Source organism: Gambusia affinis, linkage group LG01 (genome assembly GCF_019740435.1).
Source record: "Gambusia affinis linkage group LG01, SWU_Gaff_1.0, whole genome shotgun sequence".
NCBI lineage: Eukaryota > Metazoa > Chordata > Actinopteri > Cyprinodontiformes > Poeciliidae > Gambusia > Gambusia affinis.
Genome location: NC_057868.1, coordinates 22978012 through 22995930, shown reverse-complemented (window position 1 = coordinate 22995930; position 17919 = coordinate 22978012). Strand labels below are relative to the sequence as shown.

General features: G+C 40.2%; 1 protein-coding gene across 1 annotated transcript in view; it reads right to left on the bottom strand.

Moving 5' to 3' along the window:
* Positions 1–16273, bottom strand: part of spen (spen family transcriptional repressor) — a 28421-nt gene extending 12148 nt beyond the window's left edge. The window contains exons 1-10 of the mRNA XM_044114400.1: positions 15823–16273; positions 11976–12296; positions 5227–5841; positions 1438–1595; positions 1123–1323; positions 876–1027; positions 660–785; positions 461–574; positions 267–380; positions 68–168 (exon numbers count right to left, since the gene is read on the bottom strand). Of these exons, the coding sequence (XP_043970335.1) occupies positions 68–168; positions 267–380; positions 461–574; positions 660–785; positions 876–1027; positions 1123–1323; positions 1438–1595; positions 5227–5841; positions 11976–12296; positions 15823–15905 (1985 nt within the window). The 5' untranslated portion in view covers positions 15906–16273. The remainder of the gene's footprint in view (positions 1–67; positions 169–266; positions 381–460; positions 575–659; positions 786–875; positions 1028–1122; positions 1324–1437; positions 1596–5226; positions 5842–11975; positions 12297–15822) is intronic.
* Between the last annotated feature and the right edge of the window lie 1646 nt (positions 16274–17919).

Below are 17919 nucleotides of genomic sequence, written 5' to 3'. Positions count from 1 at the left end.
CTGTTTTAATTTTGAGGGTGTAATGGTACTGAAGTCAAATTGTCTCAAAGAACAAAAAGATGCAAACCTTCTTTCAGACAGAAACTCATAAAAGTCACGAATGTCTTGCCCAGATGCCTGCATTGCACGATAAAACGCCATCTGACTTTCCTGATTTGCAAAGTCCACCTGAAGACAAAAACAAAAAATCCAGATCCAAAATTAGTCAACAAATCAGGAGATAAGTCCAGAAAATGAGTTTTGAACACAGCTATATTTCCACTTGCCTTAATTTTATTGCCCCCTATCTTCCAACCTTTTGTGTCTTTGACTGCTGCTTGGGCGTATTCAATGTTGTTGTACAGGATAAGGGCCATTCCTTTCATTCTATCAAGTACAACCTGTAAGCCACCAGGGAAAAAGATTTAGATGTACAAAAATCATAAAGGTGGTAGTATGATGCAAAAATAAACATGCTTACCTTGACAACATGCCCATAGCGGCAAAAATGGCGAGTGAGAAACTGCTCTGTTGTATTTGAAGCCAGACCATCCAACCAAACACAAGTTGTGGGCATGCTCTTTCCAAACCCCAGCTGGAAAAAATTAAATACCAAGTTTGAATTTGGGATGCAGCAGGAACATACTAAAGTTGTTAAATTAAGTCACCATAAGGCTGACCTTTAGTCTGTTGTTACCAAGATACTCGCCATCCATCTTTTTCATTGCTTTGCAAACACTTGCAATGTCGCAGTATTGAAGGAAGGCATACTGTGGGGCTCCATTCACCTTTTTAATGTCAATATCCTTAGGGAACCGTGAAGAAACACATCTGTCAGCAAAAGAACTATTTTGCTGAGCTTCTTACTGCAAAAAAAAAAAAAAAGAAAAACTTACCACTATTTCTCCAAAACGTTGAAAGATGTTTAGCAGGTCATGGTAAGTGGTAGTCTTCTCCAAGTTTCCAATAAATAATGTCCGTGTGGCCTTTGGATGAAACTCGTCAATCCTCTCATCTAGCGGTCGAAATTCGTTTTCGCTTTCTGTCTCTGAAAGGACAGAAAGATGTAGTGAGTTACTTTGATTTTTTTAATCTTTCTGTTTTGAGAATTATCTTGCATAGCAGGTCAAACAGAAAATTCACCGGGACCATTCCAGGCCGTGACGTCAATTTGCATTCCAAAAAACAGCTTCCCCTTGGAGGCGCAAAGCGCTTTCTCTTGATCTTCTGGTTGGCGGAAAAAGACGAGTCCATAACGCTCCTCTGAAGCCCCATGGATTTGCACAGATGTAACCTTTCCATGTTTTTTGAATTCATGGAACAAACCATCCTTGAGGCTTGTATCTGTGGCAGACAAATTTAAATGTGGCACAAGTTAAAAATATCTTTATTGTCGCAAATAGCTGTTATTCTACACAAAAGAGGTTTTATTTATTGTGGCAACACAACATTACATACCTGTAGAGCGCACAGGAAGATTTTGGACCTTGATGCCAAAGCTTTTACGCGGTTCGTCTTTGTCAAGGGAGGATAAAGGAAGAGCTGAGGGTGCTGGGACAGCAGCAGACTGCACTGAACGGGCCGGAGAGTCATCACTCGAGCTACTGCTAGAATCACTGCAGCAAAGCAAGAACATAAAGTAAAATGACTCAATCCAATCTGCCGGCTTCATTAGACAGACAAAATCTTATTTTGTATCAATTTGAAACAGACTCTACGGAGATGGATTATAACAGGACACACTAAAGTGAGTTTGGATAAAATCTGACTTTGCTAGATAGAACTGCAACAGGGTTGAATGGAAATTAGCAGCATTTACTTTACGTTGTTTTGTAACTGACCCTACGTTGACATGTTTTGAGAATTGGTGTGTACTTTTATTAAGTGTTACTTCAATAAATGAAGCCAAACACATGACAATAAGAACTTTTTTATTCCTGTTCAGCAAAAGAAAATAAATTAAAAAATCAATACAATTTAGTCTATTTGTAAAACCCTGAAAGCACTGCTGTCAATTTCCATGAGTCAACTTGTGCCTTTTATACACACTGGACTGGTCTCACTGAGTATTAATGAAATTCAGCTGCAGATGGTTTTATCAGGACAGATTCAAAGAGGAACACAGGGCACCATGTCTTAAACTGCTGATGTGTTATAAAGCATACAGGAATATTAGTTTAGGGTTTTATACTTCAAAGTCAAAATGGCATGACATAATTTTGTGAAATTGACTGAAAGACAAAAAAACTGCTTCTTCTCTCCGAATTCTGAAAATGATGTGGAAAAACATAGCACACAAATTTCTGATCAAATATATAGATGGCGGGAAAGTTCTTGCAGTAAATACTGACAATGGCCCCCCCACAAAAACCATCCTCTATTGCACACCTTTTTCTTCTTTATTCTGTTATACAGAGCATCTTGTAATCCGTGAAGCGGGGGGAAAAAAATTGCACAGTTGCACATTTCTGCCTGCCTCATGCACCTACTCAGACAATTCCCATGTCTGTCTCAGCTTTCTAGGCCCTCTGCTGTTTGTGTCCTTCTCACTTTCTCCTCCTGTGCTCAGACACTCCCGGAAGTGCTGCTGACGGAGCCTGGCCTGTGGGAGTGGGCAGACAGCCAGCGCTGGCCAGAAATTTCCAGTTCCAACTGGATCTCACGGAGAGGGTGGGAGGGTGGGGGGCTTGCAGTCACCCATACACAGAGGTAGGCAGTGCAAAAAATACAGCTGCCATCTCCCGATAGTCTCCCCGCAGCACTTCCTGGACGAACCACATGTGTCGCTACACGTTGTTCAAAGCCACGTCCAAAGGCGATGCAGTCAAAGAAAAAAAAAACTGAAGAGGAGCTAAATAGTCATTTCCCATGAAACGGTGTTACTGTGATTTTAATCTTTATATTTATGCCCAGTAAAATGTATTAGAGGTGTCATGAAAACAGTGAAATGATTAGAACTCAATGCAAATGCCCAGATTAAGAAATTAAATTCACAAGACGGAGAATAATTACTCAGTGATGCAAGACGTTTTAATAGAAGCACTAAAATAACAACTTTAATTTATTTTTATTGCAATCTACTGCAGTGTTTGCCACATGAATACAAAATGTCCTAGTTGTAATAACCTCCGTCATATTTCTTCATAAAGAAAGTGCATCAGCAATTGACGAGAAGCATTTAGTGGATTTACCACAAAGTATTAGAAAGAGGTAAATGTGTCATCTTTTATGGTGGTTTAAAAAAGTCGTGGTCCACTGCTCTCAAACACCACCCCCACGAGGCAAGCTAAGTAAAAGCATAAATCGACATTGGCTAATCTAAGTGGACTTTAGCAGTATGCAAATATTTATGATACAGAGAGAGTGCCATTATAGCACTTACAACAATCCTTTTCCCTCCTTTAAAACCGACAACCACTTAACACGTATGGCGACAATCTTACCAACAACAATTCAAATTGGAAGAATGATTTAATAACTGAATTTTGAATATAAGTAACAAAAAGGCTGTGTGTGTGTGTGTATGTGTGTGTGTTTTGTGACAGGCAGTATCTTTTCTTGGCAACGTGTGCCTTCAAATAAAAGTTCTAACATGCAGACAGAGAACCTGAAGTGAGGCATTAATCAAGCAGAAAAACCTCAGGGTGCCTTCACTTTTTCTTGTGTAACCCCATTTGGAATACAACTACTGGTGAAATGAGTCGGCATCACCAACTGAACACTTCTGCCGATTAATCTAAAATCCATTACCTGCAGGACAATGGTATGCAATATTTGTGTGACAGCTCCTCGGAAATGATTGAATACAGGAAATGGGAACGTTGCTATGGTTGCTGTTGGACACATGAAACTCTAAAGCTTCAGCACAAGCAGTAAATCAGAGGCACATTTGGTTAAATTTGAGCTTTGTCTGCAATTGCTGATCAGAAATAACCCTCATAGACTGCGTACAGCAGCAAATCTGCTGTTTTGGATTTCAGGTTTCACCATGTAATGTCTGGCTGCAAAGCTAAGAATCCCTCCTTTCCTTGACGCAATGGAAGGTTTCGAAAATACCAAACTTTAAATAATCTGTAGTCAGAGTGGAATAAACCAATCCAAAAAAACCTACAAAATGTTTTGGGTTTTTTTCAGTTTTCACGGATAGAATAAGTTTTTATAAAAGGCCTGTACGCACTCTGTAGAAACCAATGAATGAAATTTTTGTTACCATAGCTATTAGAAAAGAATGAACACATTATTTTTCTCACTTGTTGTAATGCGATGGACAATGTTATCATTCCAAATGTTCTGCCCTACGAGGACTTCTATCCTTTAACACAGCTGGATCAAATGTTGACTCATTGGAAGGCTAAAGAAGAACACTGACATGCTGGGGAGGTTGTTGCTACCATCAGGGAGAGAACTAAAACATGCGGGATGCCGGCCTTTGAGGACCAACTTTGGACACCACTGTCTTAAAACACTACATGCAGTACATACAAATGACATAAAGTCATATACTTCGTAAGACATAAGCGTTGGCATATGTCATTACTGTGCAAATGTTGTCTTCTACAGCATTTAACTATTGTGTTGCTCTTTTGGTAATTTATTGCTAATTGCTGATGTTACAGTATGTGGCATATGGCAATTTGAGTATGGAAATGTGGAAAGAATGGGGGCCATGAATACCAGCATGGTATGTGCACTTCATTCACTGTGACAAAACCAAACCTGTCACTAAGAGTATCGAGTCTGTAACCTCTTGATTAATCAAAAAAAACATTTGTTCTAAATCTGCCCATGTTAGTCAATACTTCCCTTCTACTTTTGGAAACCAATATACTACAAAAAAATAAGTAAATAAATCCCTAGGCCAAAATATTACAATTTTCATTTTAAATCAAAAAAATTTGTCAAATAAATGGTCAAGTATTAGCTTTGGATTATACAAACACCAGTTTTTAGCAAAATTAATCTTAAGCAGCATCATAACGTAGATGAGATCTCCACCACTGGCACGAATTACATTTTTAAACAGCTTGCACAATCTTGTTTGAAAATGTGGTATGGACTTAAAAAAAGATGTTGCACAATTTCTTGAGGTCAACATAGCTGATGAAAGGCATTTAATGAGGAAATACAACTTTCATTGCCTTCCTATAAAACACTTATTCTCTTGGTTTACTCTCATGCATAGAACTTAATAATTTCACAAGGGAAATAAAGCAAAAATAAAAAAATCTGACTGTGTAATTCACTCACCTGCCACTCGTGCTGCTGCTGGTGCTGCTGACTGAGTCTGAGCTGGATGAGCGGCTGCGAGATCCTGACCCACTGTGGGAACGTGGAGGACGAGTAGTCTGAGTCACCAGTCTCTGAGGCGAGGGATTTCGCGAATGTGTCGAGTGTGGAGACCGGCTGCGACTGTGGCGGTATGACCTCTCCACACGCCGTCCCCGGTCATCCCGGTACAGGTCCCTGTGAACCACACTGGCCAAAGTAAACGGTTCCCTGGAACGAGACTCATAGCGAGGCTCTGGCGCCTCAAACCGACACGGACTCCTGCTGTGGGAGCGGTAGAAGCCGACCCCGCTGGACGTAGATCCTGCGCTCCCTCCCGTCGACGCCCCAGCCGATCCGCCGGCTCCCGTGTTTCCAGAAACGGGACCAACTATAGTTCCACTGACGCCTGACGGCACAGTTGTACTACTTCCACCAGTGGTGCCAGACCCACTTCCAGGATTGCTAAGAGTCCTCTCTCTTGCGTCACGGTAATAGTCTGTTTCATAGTGCCGTTGACGGTCGAAGCTGCTACCAGGTCGCTCGTGATGTCCGTAGGTGGTGTGATCGTATGTCCGTTCCCGACCTTCCGCAGTCCTAACAAACACAAAGAGAAACCAAGTTACTTTGCAGTTTTATCATTCAAGGTTGGTGGACAATCAACATGATCTGTTATATACAATAAGGGGGTTGCCATAATTAGACACAGGGAAAGACGGAGCAAAATGTTTGAGAAGAATTGAGAAAGACGTCTGCATTTCAAGGGTAAATGAGTTACTAATCTACCAACAAAACTAAAAGAAGGGTTAAATACGTGCCTGATAAGACAAGTGAGCATCAGGTTTTTTCTTTCTTTTCATCTCTGACTTGAAGACTGATTATAATCGTTTCCTTGGTCATCCACAAACAAGCCATGTTGACATGTTTTATCATTTTGCTGAGGATTCTTGTTTAGCCAATAAGACATAAGCCGTTAAATCATAACTACACAGTCTGATACCTTTAGATCTTTAAAAACAACCTCTACAAACCAATGTTTTTTTGGCATCTACGTTAAAACAAAATGGTTTTAATGAGGACATTTTGTTCGAACTTGAAACATCTCCCTTCTAAATCCAGCAATCAGAATTTAAAATGGTATTACAAGTGATTTGTCATTACGGGAGTCATATTACAAAACTCACCATAATGAGCGGGACGGGACAGCAATTACTGCTGTTTGAAATCAGATCAAATTATAAGAAGCAAATTGGGCACGCTGTTCCAACTCAAGGCCAAATGTGTTTTCATCCAAAGACACTTATGAATCTCATTTTAGCGGGACGTTGCAAAATAGATGAATGGGTTTTAGATTTGGTTAAAACAGAGAAATAGGAAATATTAAAAAATTAAGGTTTTCATTTTCAAAAAAAAAGATGGGTAGCTGCTTATGAAGGTTAAATTTTTGTAATTGTTAAAGGAGCAGAAACAGTGAGTAGCTTAAAATAGTATCTGCCCACCTCACCCTAGAAAAGGACATACATTATGAAGGTATAAAAGTAAAAAAAAATCAAGAAACTAATACATATGTATTAGTTTCTTGATACATATGTATCAAGAATGTAGTGTATCACATATGTAGTGTTTGCCACTACATATGATAATGTAGTGGCAAACCCTCAAGATGCTACGCTATCAATAAATTACTGTATGTATTGCAAACAGAAATTCCATTTACTGTTGTTTTTTTGTTTGTTTGTATAATTTATAATCCTCAAATTTACCCTTTACAGAGAGAATTAATTTAATCTGGAGCAGGATTATTATTGTTTATTTTCATATGCAATTTGTCCAGCAAAGATTAGCTTTCACAAAACTAATAAGGGTACTGACAATTTAACTTCACTGTCTGGGCCTCACAATGAATGCCTCTGGAGCTTTGGATGAAGCTGAAGTTTTCAAAGCTATCACAGCAACGTCTTGAAATTACTTGTGTAAGATTTGTAGGTTACCCCAATTCAAACTACAGTAAGGAATGAAAATTACTGAACTTATTTAGCAACCAGCAGCTAGTACTAAAAAAATGAATAGAATGGCCTAAATAGTAAGCATTATATAAAGAACATTACAAATAAGAGGCTGGCTATTTTTACATTGGCACTGTCTGTCACATTCGTGGTCCGCTCTCACGCCTGCTGTAGTTGGTTGTATTGATCGGAATAGAAGTGTCATGTTGTAGCAGCCACTCCACATGTTACACATTTACCGTAACGACTCATATTCAAAAAGAATAAAAAAATTTTTTTTAGATCTTTTAGTAGTAACAACTGTGGTATCAAATATGAGAAAAGCTATCATTCTTTTCCCATTATGGCTAAATCCTACTATCTTCTCCACCTAATTTATCCTGTCCAAAGCTGCAGTGAGCTGGAAATGAATCCCCTGGACAGAATGTACTGTTATTTTGGTCTTTTTTTCTCACTACAATTTTTATCTTTCTGCCGTTTCTTTTTTATTTTATTTTTTTTTACGTTTTTTCAGTCAGATATTTTTGAGGGAAACATCGGCAATTGTGACTAAATCTTTCAGAGAAGGCTTTTGTTGTGCCGTACAATTTAAAGTGCGATGTCTCTCCTTGACGTTTCAGCTAAACGAGGGAGTTCTTTCAACAAAATGAAAATATGAAAAATGTTTAAGAATTTGTCCAGATGGATTCAAATCAAATTGTCATTTTATCAAATAAGCACATTTATATGTAAATCTCTCTGCTGCCCTTTGAACCTATAGAAATTCACAGGACGAGTGGTATCAAAGGCTGCTGATATATTTCTCTAATGATGTTGTTACACAAGCATCTTCTTCTGCGTCACCGGGCGCCGGACGACGTCCTGAAGGGGGATTTTGGTAAATGATTAGTGAGGGCTCAACCTGGCCTTTGCACCTGACGCCTTCATTTTACTGCCACTGATGCGAGGACTTTGGTAGAACCCTTTGAACTACGAACATAAATCCCTTAATGACAACTCTTTGTGCTGAAATGGGCAAAATGAAAACAAAATATTTTGGATCGTAAATAGAAGCCTGGCATAAAAGAGCAGAACACTGTGTGAACTTTATACAGTGCCCTAGATGTTCAGAGTTATTTGCTTAAGGAGACCAGCACCGAGTCTTTTCATGGCACGATACATAAAAAGTACAAGAGGGTCAGGGGGCGAGCTCTTGTTTCGGCCTATTTGATTTGATCGCCTGCATTCTGGATTCATGAATAGCATGTATGGCACAAGGATGTCTGCTGTGAAATTGATGGATTAGCTTGACCCCCAGATGCTCTCCAAAATGGTAATTTGGTGGCGCGGGCCCAGCACTCAACAGATACCCTTCATTTTCACGTCAAGAAAAAAAAAAAAAAAATCAGGTTTTACATTATTCATAGAGTTTAAAAATAATTCAGTTCATATATTTTCTTTTTTTTTTCTTTTTCACCTTTGGACAGAATTTCCATCAGTGTGTGATTATTAGTCCACTCGGGTGCATGCTAAGCACATCAACTGTTTTGGTTCTACGTGAGCAGCATATTCATGAGGATTCATTCCTACTGCATGATAAAAAGGAAGCTCATATATGTGGGCTCAGTCATATAGCATCAATGCATTCAGAATCTTTTGAAATGGCTATGCCTAGCATAGTCTACACATAGTTATGACATAAACAGAATGGCCAACTCTACACTGTTGTTCTTACATACTAAATAACAATCTGCAGTAATGTGATTTTCTGATATTAGTAGTGAAGTAAAGCTAGTTATAGTATTCTCTCAGGAAACACCTGAAATTGGATTTGGAAATAAACCAGCTGAAACGAGAGCGTGTCTTTTGTGCTCATCCAGGTTACAAATCAGTGTAATCCATCAAACTGACAATTTGGTGAGCTCGATACTGGAATGGATGATGTGCTCGATGACTTGCAACATTACCGTATGCTACACCGTAAAATCTGGAACAAAGGGGAAAACAGTGGGAGAAAATGTTGAAAAATAATACGCGGGTGAAGCGCAATAAAAATAATTTCAAAAGAATCTTTTTCAATATTATGTGTACGATAACACAATTAGATAGATAGATAGATAGATAGATAGATAGATAGATAGATAGATAGATAGATAGATAGATAGATAGATAGATAGATAGATAGATAGATAGATAGATAGATAGATAGATAGATAGATAGATAGATAGATAGATAGATAGATAGATAGATAGATAGATAGATAGATAGATAGATTTCAAAAATGCAACTTTTTTTTCAAATATTAAATGTTGTACATTTGTTTAACCTGTAATTTATTTTTATCTTTTTTACATTTACTTTGAATTTAGAACTGATTCTAACCACCGGAGAGTGTTTGCTTAAAGAAGATTCTGTGACGTAAATGTTAAATCATAAGAATAAGATCCTGGGGGATTGACTCGATGTTCTGCCACACAGCTGTTTCAAGAAATAAGCAATAAAAAAATTTTTAAGGTTTTTTTCAGGGGACATTTGCAGTTGTGAGAAGGAAAATTACGAATTGAAAATCTTTTAATTATCAGTCTAATAAGTGAATTGCTTCCTAACATTTCCTTCTAAGTGACTTTATCTGCATAAATGTGTTTAGATATGTTTTGTTTGCTTGTTTGTTTATGGAGTATCGTCAAACCCTGCACTGATTAAGAATACATCAGACAAGAGAGCCGGGGGTGGGGGCCAGGAGCTGAGGGTGGGGTAAGGTAAGAAGAGGAAGAAAAAGGAGAATGATACAAGGTAAAGTAACATATTTCAAAAAGCAGTAAATCTATGCACCAGCTACTTTGGTTAGTGAGGAAATGGAGAGAGACAAGGGATCAAACTAGGGGGTTAGAGAGGACAGCTAAAATACACAGGGCAGGGCATACCAACCTTTTGAGAGAGTGGTAACTTGACCTACAATTCCAAATACAATTTAGGGAGATAGAACTTTGTGAGCAAAAACATGGCAAAAAATGTTGAGTGGAGGTGGAAAAAAAACAAAAAACAAAAAAAAACTCTGAAGCACAAATGTTCGCATTTCAAAATGTAATCCTCATTTTCAGGCCAGCCGGAGTGTTCGGTTTTGTTCAAATATTCCTTCAGTTATCCGATTTAGGGTTTCCTTTTTAATGCTGGAATATGTCTGAGTTTACAAATCCACTGGAGGAAAAAAAAACAAACAAAAAAATAATTTCACTTTGAGTCCAGTTAAATCCAGAAGTCCATCTTTAGAAAGTTGATTGATGAGTCTGCAGTGATGATGGCCTTCTGTTTTTTGAAGTCCTAACATCCACTTTGGTAGTAATGCCCACATCCATAAAGCAGTCAGACTCCTGTTGCACATCAGGGAAGGTTTACGGGGCTAGATAAGGGGTAAAAATGCAATCCAGATTAAAGTACTGTCATTCCACAGGTAGGCAGCACTAATAACGACTCAAAGTCTCCTTGATGTTTATGTCTCTTGACTATCTTCCACTTCTTTCACAATTAAGAGTTTGTGTGCTCTCCAATCTCAAACTGAGTCCTCTGCGTATGCGGTCCAAAGGTAAAACTTACTCCTCTACTTTTGTCCGATTCATTAATTGTATCCATGGTTTAGTTATAGTTCCACAGTTAGAAGAGGAGCTGTTAATCCACAAAGGAGAGACAGGTTTTCTCCATTGGAACCAATATTTAAACACTCCAGTCAAAGCTACTTCCAGCATGTCTCTTTATTTATACGATCCAAATGTAGTCCAAGTTGATCCTCAACTTTTGCAATATAAAAATAAACTCCACAAAAAAAATCTGGTGGGGGTGGGAAGTCTTTTGCTCACTTGTTTTTGTTGTCTCTACTGTTCTGACTCATCAGTAGAGGTCTCCCAAAGCTCAATTTGTAATGCCCTGATTAGATATAATCCCAAAATTAAACGAACAAAAAGAAAAAATACACAAATAAATGGAAAAAAAGGTAGAATGCAAACCATACCTTTAGTAAGAAGGCACATTCTTCATGTGTCATGCCATTGTTAATCCAACAGTAGGGAATAAATATCCTGTGTAGGGTATCCGCATAACTCCAACCCGCGAGAGAAGTGAGCACCTCCGTGAGGTGAGAAACCAAATCAGACTAATCCAGACAACGGGCTCTTATACATGTAATGTGTGCTGGTGTCTTGGTTGGTTTGTTACATGAAGAAAAGATGGGTGAAATTAATCCACTGAACAGGGCAGGTAGCTCCACATTTACAGGAATCCCAGGGATGGCCGCTGGACCACTCTCTCTCTCTTTCTTTAACTCTCTCTCTCCCTCTTTTTTATTTTTTCCCCTCTCCAGTAACTTCCAATAATCCTGGGAAATTTTGCGGTATCCAATCTTTGCCCCGTGTTTTCCACATCTGATCATTCCAACTCAGAGAGATGACCAAGACAACAAACCTGATCCCCAGCAGCTGTTTGAGCTCCTGTCTGCTCATAACAGCCGACAGATGCCCTCGTGTACAGACACGTTCTCATTTAGGAAAACACCGAGTGTGAATCCAGGAGCTCTGACTACTCTTTGGGGTACTTTAGAGATTATCCTCAGTAGTTTTCATTCTGAAACATGATTTCTACTCTGTACCTCTAAATAAGTAAATGAATAGATGGTGGAAAGATGCTCGGAGGAAAGGCGTTTACCACAAACCACGGTTCGCTCTGTCTTCAGAGGATGAACGTTCTCCACTTACCCGTCTAGCCTGCGTTCATAGCGTCCATCTCTGCTGTGAAGCGACGTGGGGGGCCCATACACGGCCCCCCCTGTCGCCCTTGTGAACCCTGACACATCCCGGCCACGTGAGCCTAAGGACAGACTATCGTCCAGCCCCCTCGCTGCACTAGGAATTGTTCCTGGTTCATTGTAATCTGTGCGCAGGTCTCTGTCCCCCATCTTGTTGATTGCATTGTGAGCCTTTTGAGCACTTTTAATGTCCACAAAATCCACAAATGCTGCAACTCCACCCTCTGAGCCTCGCTTGGGCAGGACCTTGACGCTCTCCACTCGTCCATATCTGAGGGAGCAGGGATGGGAGGAAGACAAAGTGATCAAAAACATGTTAGTAATCGAGGTTACGAATTAAAATTTACTAACTCTTACAGTTTAAAATTATTCAGTTATAACAGTTTATTTGCGATTCTCCAAATACGAATAAGCGTCTGTGAGAGACGTTGTGGGAAGTACAGTGGTTTGGTTACTCTTGCTTTGCACTCAGTCCCTAGTTCTTACAAGGCAACAGTAACCCAGCAACTAGACTTGAACCTTGAAACGCTGCATGTTAATAAACACACAGGCATGAAAAAAATACAAAAGAACATGCCAGGCGGACAGAAATGGGGGGAAAAAATTTACATTTCTTGAATAGAAAATGTTCTAAATTCAATCTAGATTTTTTGCGAACACTGTTTTATGAGTCTTTAAGCTATTTTCACACCAACATTGGGACGTTTATTACAAAGAAGTTGACAATTATTTACACAGTAAATGGAGGTAGAAGCAGGTGCCCCACCAATATGTGTAAAATATTTGGTCTGAAAATAGAACATAACTGTTACCAGAGTAACTCGCTAATAATAATAATAATATCGTTGTATTACTGGTACGCTAAGCTACAATATTTTAGTCTTTTTTTACACCAGTTTATTTTTATATCAGAGTGCAACACTGAGTTCTAGATGCGTTTCACACAGGAAGATCATTAGTAGTACACTTCTTCCTATCTGCTATTCTAGAGTAAATAGTCACCAACTTTTGTGCCAATGACTGCCCAATGCAAATCTATTAAAGCATTAAAGGTTCAGAAAATACGCTTTGCATGAACCACAATAATTATTTTGAGACTGGAGTTGTTTTAAGGTGGTAGAATTTTACTTTGGTCTTTGCCTCTCTCGATCTGGCCATTAGCTTAAAAGCTGCCAGTACTAACTAATGTGTCGTTGTGCTGCTGGAAGATGCCGCAAAAGATATTAACTTTTAAAAAAATCGAATTGCTGTCATTCCAACGGGTTCTTGCTGCAGTTCTCGCCACTTGGGGACCAAGCTTACAATTGACTGCACATGCAACGGCACTCATTACTTCCCCACTCTAACTGTAAAACTGCCCTTTTTTAAATTAAAGTGATAAGGGTCACTTCTTTCATTTACACATCAGGGCTATCTGGGGTTTTTTGTGAGCAGAACATTTTCCAAACATCGAAATTTGGCTTTCTCGTGAGAGAAAATTACACATGTCTTCTTTCAGCCAGCTGGTGGCAATGTGCAGCAATAGGTAGGAGAAAGGTAGAACAGCTTTCTATTCCTTATAGTCAGAGAAAATTCTGGGGACTGTTTTTCTGACTCCTTAATAAACTGACTTTAACATTTATAAAGGTTGAAATGTTTTTTGTTTGTTTGTTTGTTTTTTTATATAGTTATTTTGTTGCTATGTAGCTACAACATTTTAAAAACACCGGTATCCAGACCATACCTAAAAAATATACCGGCAGAACAGCATCTAGTCCACGACTTGGCTTTAATCCTTGCCTTTAAAACGAAGAATGACAAATTCATAGTTGTCATTCAAATATAAAACCTATTAAATTTGCAAGCCCAAGCAATTGCAAAGCTTGGTGTCTCTTTCTTGGACTGGAGTAACCACAAGCGCGTTTTTTGCTGTTCGACACAGTTAGTAGGGTACCTCTATATTTATTGGCATCCCGATTCCCAAACACTGAACAGCCCCCGACGCCATTTTAGAAAAGCTTTTCACACTGCTTACTCATTCTGCCGTCCCCCATCTTCAATTACTTCTATCACACACACACTGGGCTGTCATGCACCTGCATACCCCAACTACCTCTGGGTTAACGCAGGGGCTGAGGCATGGGCTCCCTGAAAATGACTCGCCAGCACCGTTTTCCCCCCCACACACTCTGCTGCTGCAGTACCAGCCTGCCAGTCACCACCATCCCCCCCTCCACACAAACCCCCCCTATCATTACGCACATCATATCAAGGGATTATGTAAATAAAACGGCATATAGAGAGGAAGCCCATTACAGCGCGGTCTGCGGAGCAGCATGAATCAGACATAAAGCTTCTCCTTTTCTGTCCCCTCACTGCATCAAACCAGTACGAAAACAAAAGCCATCGATGGCAGCAGATTATCGCATTGATTTGATAGGAATGCATTTCATGTTTTGGTACATTGTTTCTCTCTCTCTTTTTTGTGTGTGTTTTGTTTAGGTTAGCCCTTATGTCGACATTTTTATGGCTTTCGTCCGATATGGCGGCGTCTGTGAAGTGAAAACGAAACGCGACATTTAGTTTTTTTCTTTTTTCTTTCTTTCTTTTTTTTTTTTTAGCTGTCTGGTTTCTAACATATGCATGGAGGAGTGGGGCTGCTATTTCCTTGACAGCCCCGAAAAGAGAAACGACAGACCGCGATATCCCACAGACACACTCAGCCCCAAATTATTATTATTATTATTATTATTATTATTATTATTATTATTATTATTATTATTATTATTATTATTATTCCAGTCAAGAAAGAGACAACAAAGAGCTAAAACGTTGATAAATGCTTGATAGGTGTTTCTCATCCGCGCTGAAGCCGAACATTGCAGCGAGAAGAAGAGTAACGGGCTAATTTAAGAAACTATGGATCTGATTTGGCTTGAGTCGCAACACCCTGCGGGCTGTGCAAGTCAGCAGCAGTGGGGAAGAAACGCGGTTTTCATGGGAGGTTGGGGGCGGGGGGGGAGAGACGACCATTTTTTTTCTGCGCACGAAAGTAAACACAAGTAGCCTGCCACAGACTGTGTGCTCCAGCGCTGCACATCAGCGGCACGGCATCACCGCTCAGCCACAGCCGGGGTGGGTGCAACAAAGCTGCGCCGTGAACGGCGCGTCACTTCTGGGGAGAGGGGGGGGTCGCGATGAAGAGAGCAGGGAGAGGTTGTAGACGGATACTGTGGACTCCGAAAGATTTATAGTGCTAATCAAACACACTTTGTGCAAAAAATAAATAAATAAAAATGTCTGGTTGGGAAACAATGTCTATGATGGACAAAGTCAAGCTAAAACACCCGAACCACCAAGATCCAGGCTGTAAAATGCATTGCTCTCCAGCCCCCCTCCGGGAAGGCTGGGGTTTGTTTACATTGCCTTACTGTGTCTTCCTTTGCGGTGATCGGGAGCAAAGGTGGGCTGCACTGAAGCCAGCCTGTAACCTGATGGAAACGTGCACCCAGCCCGACGTGAAGGGGAGGCAAGTTATAGCAGGCAATAAGTGGAGTGGCTGTGTCCATATGTCTGCGAGCCGAGTGGATGAGTCTCCGCTGAAAATGCAGGGAGCTGACAGCACAGTTGCCAAATGGGACTTCGCTACAGGGGGAAACCTCCTGCTTCATCCCGACTTCGCTTACAAATTTGTCACAGCACAGACTAAGAGATGATGGCCGTGCATAATAATAATAATAATAATAATAATAATAATAATAATAATAATAATAATAACGGTAAAAAATTACACATATCCTAATTATATTCTTACTCACCGTTTGAAGTGCTCAATAATTTTCTCCTCTCGTACATTTTCGGGTAAATTTCCCACCCATAAATGTCTGGTTTCCCGGACCATACTGTGTGCTCCTGCTCCCCGATCATACAGATGAGTTTGCTGTGTCAGTTTCTCCCCGTGCAAAATACAAAAGACCTGCAGAATAAAAGCCGGGCGAGAAAAGGACCGTAGCCTGCTTGACTGCTCGTTGTGACCCAATGTAAACCATTAGGCTGGATCCCCCTGCACGCTGTTTGATACTCTCCTCGCTGTTAAGCGGCGCGAGCTTGCTCTCTCCTCGCGAACGCGCCCCGGTTCTGTTCCCGTGACTAGGCGCGTCCCTGACACCACGCGACCTTTGGGTGTCGAAAGAAAGCATGTAGCTTCCTAAAAAGATGCAGCAACTCCGCTTGTAAATGAGAGGCACACCGCGCAGGCGTGGCTTTGTGTGTGAACTTCTTTTCTTTTTTCTTTTTTCTTTTTTTTTCCTTCTTCCCGATGAGATAGTTCTATGTCCGTGCGCATGCGTGAGAAAACCCCTGGTTGAGCGATGGTGCTTTGACATCTGAGAAGCTCACAGGAGGATCCCATCACTGCCTGTTAAATACAGTAAGGCGAGGCAGTTTGAATACAAAGCAAATGAGACTATGTTTGAAAGTTGTAGGATGATCATTTTATTTTATTTTTTATTTTTTAAATCGAGTTCGGTTTATGCTTATCGGTGCACAAAACATACCTCCAGAATGTTTGATTGCGCAATTTCCGCACATACTGCAGACAGCGTAACTCCATGTTTAACTCTGACATGGAGTTAGACTGAAGGTCTCTGTCATTTGTCATTAAAGCGAAGATAAAGCATCTCTTGTTTAAGCTGTAATTGATCCAACTTTAATGGGTTGAAAAATAGATGGGTGGACCTTCAGCCTATGACCACAAACCAGAGTGCTACATGTTGGTATAATCTGAATCTGTTTGTATGAAGCACATACAATTCGCAAATGTTTGTCTACAAAACACAGAGAAACAGTTGCAGCACACATTTTTTTTCCTGGTAACTTTGAAGCAGTATTAGGGGATCTGGTTTCCCTACTTTTGCTGTTCAGCAGGGGAACAATCCCAGGTCTCCCATGGATTGGCAAAATGAGCAGAATATGGTTTAGGCAATACAGAAGGCTGGACACTTGACCATCCTTTCATGAGAATATTTGTAAGGCCAGTGACAGATGTTGGATGAGATGGCAGTCTCCAGAGTCTGAGGTGCTCTGTCAAGTTCAGTTCAGGGCTCAGAGCAGACCAGTCTAGTTCCTCAACACCAAATTCAAAACATTTACTTGTATGCTGAAGCTTGAAGACTCCCTGTAACTGAGCCCCCCCCCCAATTCCTTCTATACTCAACTTGCCTGACTCTGTTGTGTCAAGTGTTGCTTTCCTGCCAACTCCCAAACCCCGACTTATCCAATGGATTGTCAGACAGAAAGTCATGCTTTGTCTCTCCATAAAACATGTCTCCACTTCAGTCGAAGCATTTTTTTTAATGACTGCATCTAGTTGCATTGCATTTGCAAGGCTTGGATCTCGCTGCTCAACCATGGAAACCCACAAATTCTACTATTCTTGCGCTGCTCTTCAGGTATAATGAGGTTTCGAGGCTTGAAGGCCTTTTGAACTTGTTCCTCAGGGCCCATTGGCTGATTCTATGTGACTTAGCATGTCAGGGCTGAGTTGTCATTGGTCCCAATGGCTTCCAGTTGAGTGTGGCATTTTTAGCTCTGAGGAAATTTTACAACCAGACTTTTTGCACTTAATGGCATCCTATCATATTACATAGCTGGAACTTCACTGAGCTTCTGAGAGCTTTTAGTCAGAGGTTTGTCTTAGGAAACAAAAGACTTTGATCATTAGTTATCAGAGCACGTTAAAAGTTTCTACTTTTCTGACGCAAATTGACTTATGTCTGCAACAAGTTATGAATCTAATTTCATCTCAGCAGATAAGCTTCTAAAAAGTAACTTGAGTTGATGAAAATACTTGCAAACTACAGTGCGGTTTTGAAGGTGGTGATCAGGACCTCTCTTTGGGTCTGGACACTCTAAGC